This window comes from Topomyia yanbarensis, chromosome 3, assembly GCF_030247195.1.
Source record: "Topomyia yanbarensis strain Yona2022 chromosome 3, ASM3024719v1, whole genome shotgun sequence".
Taxonomy (NCBI): Eukaryota; Metazoa; Arthropoda; class Insecta; order Diptera; family Culicidae; genus Topomyia; species Topomyia yanbarensis.
Window position 1 is genome coordinate 245,902,797 of NC_080672.1, and position 11,333 is coordinate 245,914,129.

General features: G+C 43.2%; 1 protein-coding gene across 8 annotated transcripts in view; it reads right to left on the reverse strand.

Moving 5' to 3' along the window:
- The window catches only part of LOC131693219 (uncharacterized), a 28,346-nt gene extending 18,986 nt beyond the window's left edge, over positions 1 to 9,360 (reverse strand). For 4 of the 8 annotated variants that reach the window (XR_009306179.1, XR_009306178.1, XR_009306177.1 and 1 more), the window contains exons 1-2: positions 8,963 to 9,227; positions 8,717 to 8,903 (exon numbers count right to left, since the gene is read on the reverse strand). Coding sequence is in view for 4 of the 8 variants with exons in the window: in XM_058980872.1 (XP_058836855.1) it covers positions 3,097 to 5,175 (2,079 nt within the window). In the remaining 4 variants the exon portion in view is untranslated. The other 4 variants (XM_058980872.1, XM_058980873.1, XM_058980874.1 and 1 more) reach the window with 4 other exon arrangements.
- Between the last annotated feature and the right edge of the window lie 1,973 nt (positions 9,361 to 11,333).

The window sequence follows — 11,333 nt, forward strand, 5'->3', positions numbered from 1 at the left end:
AGTCAGAAACACCAAACTCTGACTGGTGCGAATATAAACGAAACTAGGAGGGTGCAGGACCAGAGGCGGTGCCCCGAGATCAAAGTCCCGAAAACCATTATCGACCCGAGAGGAAGCAGCCAGGCAGCACACTGGTGAAAACACCGGTATAAGCATTGGACGAGCCGCGAGAAGGACAGCAGGGGTGCACACTAGGACCATCGTAAAGTTAGGATGTTAAGAAAATGTCAAATAATGATAGAAAATTGTAAATATTTGGTTTTGACAAAAGTAATAACAAATATGATTTTTGTAATGGCAATCTTAGGAATTAAGGTACAAAAGACTTTTTACCTCATTTAAAGGTAACCCGCGCAATTGTCTTGATGATGCGTCTCTCCGAGGCAACATCAAGCTCAATAAGTAAGGGGGCATGCAGAGTCCCTAATTTCCTCCGGTTTCAATCCCGGTAATATTCAATCATCATTTGCCAATCTCTTGGATGCTCGATTCCATGAGTTAAGTTGCATCATACAGAATTAGCCTTAAGCTAAGTAAGTTTCATTAACGCTGCGCCTTGTATACGCGAAGGCAATGTTTAATAACAACAAAATTGTTTGCTTACGCCGCGACCCTACTGTAGCAGGGGCATGGCATCACCTTATGGAGCAGTCCATTGTTTTTAAATGAATCGGCCAGCGACCGACAGTTCTAGAGAGAGCTTTAGAAATGCTTTCTCAAAACTTCGTGCATTTCTCTCAGAAATGCGCGAAAGTGATCTAAACCCGCGTTGTTAAAAAGTCTTTTAAACCCGAGTTAAGTAGTCAGTCGTAAAAAGTCAGTCGTAAAAGTCAGTCGTAGTAGCCAGTCGAAAAAGAGTTAATTAGGGTTCGGAGTCGTTAGTTGTTAGTGACCCTCGCTCGGCGCGAAAGTAGCCTGTTGTGCTTAGTTAGCCGCCCGCTCAGGTTTAGACCGATACAGAAGCTAAAGCTCGATCTTTGCTGAGTAAGTGTCCGATTAGAACGGTTTGATATTAATTATTAGTGGAAGGTGTTTGGAAATGATTAAAGCTATACAGTGTCTACTTTGTTCTATGAAAATACCAATGGGTGTTTGTGAAATAAAATAACCTAAGGAAAAAAAATGTGCTGCTGTATGAGTAGAAAAGTCAAAATAAGCGTAAAAAGTCGTATTAATCGTCGTCAATAAACCTAAGAAACTGTGTTAACTACTCCTCCTGTCGTATTAAATCAGTGGCCACCGTCGGCCGTGCGCTACACTTGCAACGATCCTCGACAACGCATCCGGTACAACGTTAATGCTTCCCTTCCGGTATTTGATCTCAAAGTCATACGCGTTCAATCTTAATAGCCATCTACTCATTAGCGCCGTCGGGTTTTTCATCGACCTTAAGTAACTCAACGCTGCGTGATCACAGTACACCGTAAACCGTATGCCTTCAACGTATCCACAGAACTTTTCGATCGCGCGGATTACGGCCAAACATTCCCGCTCTGTCACGGAGTATTTCCTTTCGGATGAAGACAGCTTTTGAGAGAAATAGCAAATTGGATGCTCTTCCCCATCTATCTCCTGCGTCAGTACTGCGCCTATTGCCACATCGCTGGCGTCGCAAGCAATCGAAAACGGTTTCGTGTAATCTGGCATTGCCAATACCGGTGCCGACACCAACGCTGCTTTGAGTTTCAGGAAAGCTTGTTCAGCCTGTGAATTCCAACAGAATTTACTTTTCGTTTTCGTTAGTTCCGTGATTGGAGCTGCGATTCTTGAGAAGTCCACGATGAATCGCCGGTACCAATTGCAAAGACCAAGGAATCTTTGCACTTCCTTTCTAGTCGATGGAGAAGGGAACTTAACGATGCTTTCGATCCTCATCCACTTTCCAACCGTCTTCATTTAGGATGTAGCCGAGGTATTTGATTTCACGCCGGCAAAACTTCGATTTTTCCGTTGATATCGTCAAGTTTGCATGCCGTAACCGTTTGGCTACCTCCTCGAGCGTCTTTATGTGTTCCTCGAAAGTCCTGGAACAAATGATGATGTCATCCAGGTAGTGGAATACTTCAGGTTCCATATCTGCAAACAGTCGCGTCATCAACCGTGCTAGGGCTTGACTGGCCGTACACAGTCCAAATGGGACAACCTTAAATTGGAAGTGTCCTCTCGAAGGAACTGTAAACGCCGTCAGCGGTCTCGAATCCGGATGTAGCGGTAATTGCCAAAACGCATCCTTCAAATCTATCGACGAGATGTAATTGCAGCCGCCGAGATTATTTAGAATCAAGGAAATCTGAGGTATCGGATAGCCTTCATTCACCATCACGGAGTTCAAGTGTCTCGCATCCAAGCAGACGCGATGTTGTCCCGTTTTCTTTTTCACGGCCACTAGAGGGTTATTCCACGGTGAATACAGTGCATCTTCGATTACGTCCAACGAGATCATTCTGTCGATATCTCGGTTTACCTCCTCCAGTACGTACGGGGACATTGGATAGTAGCGTTGCTTGCGTGGTGCTGCTTGTCCAACATCAATACGGTGCTCATACATGGTAGTCCTGCCTATCTTTCCGTCTTTCGCCTTTGGAAACATATCAATCGTACGTTGAAGTTGTTGTTGTTGCTCGATGTTCAGCTTTTTCATGGACTCGTCTTCTTTCAGCTCAGTGTCCTGTACTTCGGTTTCCATTGTACAACAAATCGCCTTTACACCGAATTTTTCCCAGAAGTTCATTCCTAGGATCACACAGTCTGGAATGGTGGGTACTAGAAGCGCCGGAATTGTGTCATTTCGATTGTTGTATACTACGGGCAGTCGGGTGAAACTGCTGATCCTGTGCAGCGTGCCATCAGCTGTTTTGATACCACCTTCGACAGAGCCTATCCGCAACGATAGGTCTTCGACCAACTTTGCATATTTTCCTCCTAGAATCGAGCAATTCGCGCCGCTGTCGAGCAGTGCCGTTATTTTCCTTCCCATCACACTGATTACTGCGTGTGGCCGGTTGTCATGTCCAGAATTGATGATAATGGAGTTGATGTTTTGAAATTCTGGAATGGTTGAGGGATTCTCGAATTGCTGCGGAAAATCATTTCCCTCTATTGTCTGTTCTCCGCTGTTCCGTTTCCCGCATCTGTTCTGCAAGAGAAACAGCTGCGCAGTGAATATCCTTTCCGCCCACATCTGTAACAGAATAATATCGCCTGTGGTTTTGGACAGTCCATGAACCGATGTCCTTCCTCGTCACAGTTCCAGCAAGTTAACACTAAACGCCGGTGATCAGCGGTGCTTTCGCCCTGTGCTTGCAGTGAGCGCTCCTCGCGTCTCGGTTCGTGTGCCGCTGGCTGTGTGAAAGGCACATGATGTGGCTGCTGCTGTTGCAGTGCATGCGACTGAAGCTGTCCGTGTCGTGTTTGACCTTGTTGTGGTTGCATGTACCGCCGATGCTGCTCCGATGGGTTTGTTTTTTGCGACGGTGGAAAGGTTGGTCTTTGTCCTCTTGATGATAATTGCAATTTCATTTCACTGACCTGCTCCATTAGCTGATCTATTTTCAGTTGCCACGGATCTTCAGCATCCTGCGACTGAGTGGCCTCGTAGCTCGGGTATGGACACTCCATTGTACCATTCTCTCCTGACAGGTTCTCCATTTCTACCGCATGAACTCGACTGAATCGTGGTTGATATTGTGAGGTGTGTGTCGGCTTCGGTGTGACCGTTGGCGTTGCAAAGTTTGGTTCTAACAATGCACCGTGCGGTATGGGAAGACGCCGTTGCCTGCTTAAAAGCAATCTAGTTTCGTCATAGCTGATGCAAACCTCGACCATCTCCTGCAGTGTCCTTGGTCTTGCTGCCGTGACGATCGCCGCGTAATCCGCGTTCATGTTTTTCTTGACAATGAAAAACTTTTCCTCTTCCTGCATTGGTGGTTCTACAAAACGAAATAGAGCTGAGATGTCCCGATAATATTTGGCGAATGACTCATTGAGCCCTTGGAACCGAAAGCATGCCTCCAGCCGCAATATCTGCGCGTACCCGCTGGGTAAAAACTCCTTGCGAATCTCCTGCTTGAATGCCTCCCACGAGTTCAATCTGTGCTGCGTCATAGCTCGAGCATACCAATCAAGCGCGTCCTCCTGCAACAAATGCTTGATTGATGCCAGCAGCGTGTCATCGTTCATTCCTTCCGATCTGGCGAATGTTTCCACCCTATCCAGAAAAACATTCAGCGATGTGGTGTCTTTCTCCCCCCTGAACTTGAACGGCCAGTTATGCACTGCCTTCAGCATTCGCCTGTCCTCACTACGATCTTGTGCTGGTCTCGATTCCCGTCGCAGTAGATGACGTAATAAATCATCTCGAAGTCCGTCGAATTCTTCCCATGCGTTGCGACATCGATTGTGTCTGTTTGGGTTGCGCGCCTGTTCAGCCTCCTGTTGTGTTATTGGTGGTGGTGGCCAAATGACTTCCGCTGTGTCGATGTTGTTCAGATGCGACTGCTCTTGAACTTCGCTCGTTGCTCCTCTCCTGTTGCTGTTGTTTGCTAGATTTCCGGATTGGAATGGGGTGTAGTGCGAGCTCCCATCGAAACGTGCTCCGGTGAAATCCGGCCACGCCAAACCGCTGCCGTGTCCTGCTGAAAGTGGTGAGCTGGTTGGAGGTAACGAGGTGTGTTGCCTGCTATCGCTAGCACTTGTGGCCTTGTTTCTGCCCATCGGTACGCCTAACTGTTCTCTTCCTCCACCACTTCCGTCTACCACTCTGGTAACTGCTCTATTTAGTACACTGTTCACATCACATTCCATTACTTTAACCAACGTCTGAAGTGAACTGTGCGCTTCCGCGAACCCATCCGGAGGTTTCAAGATTGCTAACCGGAATCGATAATGTGCGATACGCGATCGAAGCTGTGCGAGCATTTCAATATTGACGTCTCTGAGAGCAACACTAACCTGCTTATGTAATTCGTAAATCTGGATTTGACACCTTTCCATGTTTACTGTGGGGCTTATAGCGTGCTCTGCGCTATCCCGTGTCACATTCCGTGCTGCATCCTCTCGGATTGCCTTATGCAAAAGTTGCACTTTCGTGCGATGAGTCTTTGGTCCTAAGTTAACCACATGTCTCAAAGCCAATTCATACTCAATCTCTTCATCGATTAAGTGTGTGTAATCCATTATCTAAGAACGGTTTCACAAATCGAATTGCAAGCTTAAAAAATTCGAGTGAAATCTACACTAAAACTATCACAAGAATATAATCAAAACTCAATACTAACGGTAATGTATCTTAAATGTGGGGTTTTTAGTTGGGCGCCAATGTAAAATTAAAGTTGACTTTACCCAAATCGTTTCCCAAAATTACCCCAAAACACATATGGTTCTTAGAAGGAGGTAAAGAGAGGTGCACTCACCTTAATGATGTTGGCCGTCGTCATCATGTGACCCCGGGAATTGCTTGAGAGCTGCCTATTCCAGAACACCGTCACTGGTTTATTTATCCTAAGCGAATTAGTCATTCCTCACAAATATACAGCGCTCTTCCGCGACTAGATGGTTCGCCGACACAACATATTCGATCCGAGAAATTTCACAATAACCGCTCCGCTGCCGCAAATGAATCTGCTGCTTTGCCGTTGCATTGGTAGTGGCGGTTGTTTTCCCACCGTTTTCCACCCGCGCTGTGGTTGCTTTCCCGGGCAGTCTGAACAATTGAGGTCTGTAATACTGTCTTCTTTGCAGATCCGGATCCGCTGTGCCGGTTTCGATCGCCTTGTTCGGAAACTTGATCACGTACTCGGTGGACCAAACCGGTTCTCCTCAGGATTTGGCCAGCCGCACCGGACTCTGGCTGTTGCGATCGAACCGAAATGTCGTGGTGATTGTTGCCACTACGAGTATTGCCGACCTGGGAAGAGCCGGACTGCACGGACTTTCCTCTCGGGACCGGGCCGATGTCGCCGAGGGATGATTATTGGATGCTCCCGAATAGTTGTTGCCGTCTTTCTCTTGATTTTACCGGCGAACTCGTTGGAACCTAGTATCCGCACGGCAGCGTGGTTTGCTCTTATATTCACTCCCGGCGCTAACCCTTGCGGCACTATTTTATACTCACGCCTCGTGACGATGGGGATGTTTTACTTATCTCCTGCCTATGATGGTACGGATGCGAGAGTGGTATCTTCGGTGTTAACGGTATCGCATATGTTCCCGGCGACTGCTGATAACACGACGGTCCTCCTTTTTTCCGTCCGCAGGATCAGCCTCCGTTTGCTCGTACCTGCCCTCTTTTCGATTGAACGCTAACCTCTCTACTGACTTTTCTCCACGTTTTTTTTCCTTTTTTCTACCTTTTTGGCGTTTTAGCCTACGTCCGGTTTTTGTTGCCAGACAAATTTGTTTTTGTCAAGCGAGTGTTTTACTTGCACACCTTCTTCTGTCGGGTATGCCGTGCACGCTTATCATAATTACCTCAATGAACCATAATTTAATTTTATAATTTAATTCAATATGCACATTATCTTAACCATTATGTGCAAACATAACAAATTTTTAATATAAATTCTTGTTTTTGCAAAAAAATGACAATATTTTTTTCAGTGCATATTTTTTTCGTGAAGAAATATTCATTCCCTATAACTCGTTCTGAGGAAGTTTTGCTGTATAAAATAAAGTAATCGGACAAAAAATTTATAAATTAATGCATATATAAACGTCTACGCCCTCTAAAAAATTGCTAATGAGTCAAAATAATCTTATTGACTGTGAAAAATGTTTAGTCTTCCATGCCGATGAAACCTGTAAAGTTTCATCGGAATATAAAATGGTCGGTCACGATTTTGGAGATTTTCGGACGAATCTTTGTGGAATTCCCCCATTTGCTTAAGTGTTATTTAAAGAAATGCCAAAAATTGCTAGCGACCCTAATAAAAAAAAATTATACACAAACTTTAACCCATATAGTCCAACGATTCCACGTATTGTATGGATGATACCCTGAACAGGTCGTTAGGATCTTGGATCATTAGATGTTTATTAGGGGATACAGCGGGTACATTATATTGATTACAGTATAGATGAAATCATAAACACACACGCACCAACTTCAAACATACACAAACACCCTATGCATAGCAATAAATTGAGTTTCGTTTCGTAATGTTTCGCGAGGCAATTAAGTCAATTTACGGCGATAATGGTCTTCATGAAGACCATAAAAAGGCCAAAGGAGACGACCACACCACTAGATGTGAGTTGGGGTAGGGTTATGAAATTGGTGTATGCTTGACGAATCACTCTAGTCATCGTCATCACAACAAACTAATGTAGCATTGAATCTGCCTCCGTCTCGGTCCCGATCCCCATCCACGTTTCCCTTTCCGAAGTAAACCAGTCGATTACTAAATTTTACAAAAGCTTCCGTAATACAGTGAAATCAGTACCGTCCACCAAGGATCACCCTCTACAACTATTCTGTATGGTATCTCAATCCTGACCATTCCTATTCCAGTCGTTACTGTCGGGTATTAGAACGTGAATTGAAAAATTATCCTAAAGACCTCCTCCTCGAAAGGAAGTCTCCTTCTAGATTCTTCAACAAACAAAAACTCTGCGAGAAACATTGACCTCTAGATCCAAAAACGATGAGTCCCCCCAAACTAACAGCTCCACCCTCACGCACATCAGAACAAACTAGGCACCTGCAAGCAAGAACACATATCCAACACAAATGGACCAACCCAATCAAAGGCCACAGACCTAGCGTCAACCTTTGAGAAAACAACAATTTGAAAAGTACGTGTTTCCGCCCGAAGCTCTCAATGTTCGATCCAATGAAAGACCACTTACTGTTCAACTAGGACCAAATAATGCGTACTTCCCCTGCACATCAAACTTCTCCAGCTCATACCAATATAGTTAAGCTGTCCATTAGTCCAGCACAATTCAAGGAAAACTCAGCGCTACTCCAACTGATTCGCCACCGATGTGCAATGATACTCACTACTGAACACTGCCTGGTGACACATTGTCCGGTAATCTAGCACCAGGTGTTACATCACATTAATACACACCAAGAATACCCTCCACACGACTGGTAGAGTTGATAATCAACACCCCGCCAAGATTTTGTATAAGAAATATGCAGAAATAAGTGTTTGACTATCCAGTTAATACTTACTATCATTCGTCTTTTCGTTAACATCCTTGGCATGGCACAGAAATTGGTGGTCTTGTATGACGGTATAGTGTGTTTGGCACTGGTCTCATAAACCAGCCGTTCAGGTTACTCGAGGTACTCAAGAGTAAACAGGATCATAAACTAACTGTACTCTTAGAATTGGCTTTGAAGCACTTTTCTCGACGTCATCATTATGTCCATTATGAGGCATGATCAATATTAGATCCAACTACTGTAAATAGAAAGAGGTGTTTACTCTTCTGCCTATAATCGCAAGCCAGTCCCATGTAGATAGGGAATCCCACAGAACATGGGACTGACTTTCGATTATGAGCAGTGTATTATTATTAATTCCGGCTGATAAATGAACCGGAACTGACTCTAGTTAGTATTCGGCTCCAATGACACAACATATTCAAATTAGAATCGTTTGTGACTGGAGCCAGATACTACTCTAGATAGAATACTAGCTTATTGTCCGGCTGGGGTTACTGGGTGTGTTCACACCAGTAAATACACAAATACCAATACAACACTTACCTTCATTTATCTTGCATTACTTATTTAGAGTTGTTGTCGTTGAGAAGACTGATACAGAGCGATAGCAACGGATGCAGAGGAATTGGTTTAGTGAACAAAAATTCTTGCAGCAAGATTTTTTTGAACTGGAAGATCCATCACGGTTGAGAATCATAACGCTTGAATCGATTGACGACATTGATATGCTCTTGAAATGAAGATTTCTTGTTAAAAGGTGTGATTAGAAGGAACGATTTTTATGCTTACCTTATATAAAGTTTATCGAGTTTATCCCATGGCAACTCCGGTTGGTCGGGGAAAACAAGCTTTCGATCGAAGTTCTTACTTCAAAATCCAGATTCTCTAGCTCCGGTCACGACAACGTTCACGCATCTTTTTGCATCTTCCGACAGACCAACAAAGTTTATCATTTGCACCATTCACATTTTCGCAAAACAATCAAATAGAAACAATAAAAGAAACCGAAACCGCACAATCAAAAGTGAAATGACAGATAGCGGTTTTCTTTATTTACAAATTACCCAAAATTAAGATCGAACTATTTTACACACTCAATAGGTAATCGCCATGTTGAAAAAATACCTAATTTTAAGTTCGCAGTATTGGAGCTAGGCACTGGGGATTTTTTACCTACACGCTTACCGGCCGTTACCTAATTTTGGGTAGAATCCTACCCAAAATGGACTAAAGTGCATCTCCTCACTTTTGGGTAACAAGCTTTGAACTTAAATTTTGGGTAGTGTGAGGACTACCCAAAGTTTGGGTTACAGATAACCCAAGCGTTGGGTACAGAGCGGGTAACCCAAAGTTTAAGTAACGATGAAATAATCCAAAATTTGAGTAACGAGCGGATAACCCAACATTTGAGTAACGCGCGGATAACCCAATATTTGAGTACTGAGCGGATAACCGAAAATTTGAGTACTGAGCGGATAACCCAAAATTTGAGTACTGAGCGGATAACCGAAAATTTGAGTACTGAGCGGATAACCCAAAATTTGAGTAAAGAGCGGATAACCCAAAGTTTGTGTACTGAGCGCATAACCCAAAATTTATAACGAGCGGATAACCCAAAATTTCTGTAACGTTCGGATAACCCAAAATATAGGCTTCCAATATATATTATATGGATGCTTGGCATTCGCACTAAGAACAACCATCAATATGGGTATCATTTGAAAAGTAGCCATTTGTAGAAGCTGTAAATTGATGATTGGCGCCATTTTGAAATTCAAGATGGCGGCTTTCGGTTACCACAAAACACTTGAAACTACCATAAATATGGGTGTCATTTGAAAGGTATTGATTAGTTGAAGGCGAAAATTGATGATTGGTGCCATTTTGAAATCCAAAATGGCGGCTTCCGGTTACCACAAAACACTTGAAATTACCATAAATATTGATGTCATTTGAAAGGTTTTGATTAGTTGAAGGCAAAAATTGATGATTGGTGCCATTATGAAATCCAAAATGGCGGCTTCCGGTTACCACAAAACACTGAAAACCACCATCAATATGGCTATCATTTGAACGGTAATAATTAGTAGAAGGCGAAAATCGATGATTGGCGCCATTTTGAAATCCAAGATGGCGGTTTCCGATTACCACAAAACACTAAAAACCACCATCAATATGGGGGTCATTTGAAAGGTAGTAATTGTTAGAAGACGAAAATTGATGATTGACGCCATTTTGAAATCCAAGATGGCGGCTTCCGGTTACCATAAAACACTGAAAATCACCATCAATATGGGTGTCGTTTGAAAGGTAGTAATTAGTAGAAGGCGAAAATTGATTATTGGCGCCATTTTGAAATCCAAGATGGCGGCTTCCCGTTACCACAAAACACTTAAAACCACCATCAATATGGGTGTCATTTGAAAGGTAGTAATTAGTAGAAGATAAAAATCGATGATTGGTGCCATTTTGAAATCCAAGATGGCGGCTTCCGGTTACCACAAAACACTGAAAACCACCATCAATATGAGGGTCATTTGAAAGGTAGTAATTGTTAGAAGGCGAAAATTGATGATTGGCGCCATTTTGAAATCCAAGATGGCGGCTTCCTGTTACCATAAAACACTGAAAACCGTCATCAATATGGGTGTCGTTTGAAAGTTAGTAATTAGTAGGAGGCAAAGATTGATGATTGGTGCCATTTTGAAATCCAAGATGGCGGTTTCCGGTTACCACAAAACACTAAAAATCACCATCAATATGGGTGTCATTTGAAAGGTAGTAATTAGTAGAAGATAAAAATCGATGATTGGTGCCATTTTGAAATCCAAGATGGCGCCTTCCGGTTACCACAAAACACTGAAAACCACCATCAATATGAGGGTCATTTGAAAGGTAGTAATTAGTAGAAAGTGAAAATTGATTATTGGCGTCATTTTGAAATCCAAGATGGCGGCTGGTAACAAAACACTTAAAACCACCATCAATATGGGTGGTTACCCCTCAGGTTTAAGAACAATTATTCACTAGTGGTCTATCCCCCATACGCTTGCTCATATGTCAGTGGCACCATGATTGCAAATGTGGCCATAGTCCCAACTACAAATATATTTGAAATGAATTAATCATCAACAAAAAACAAAAAAAAATTAATGCACAA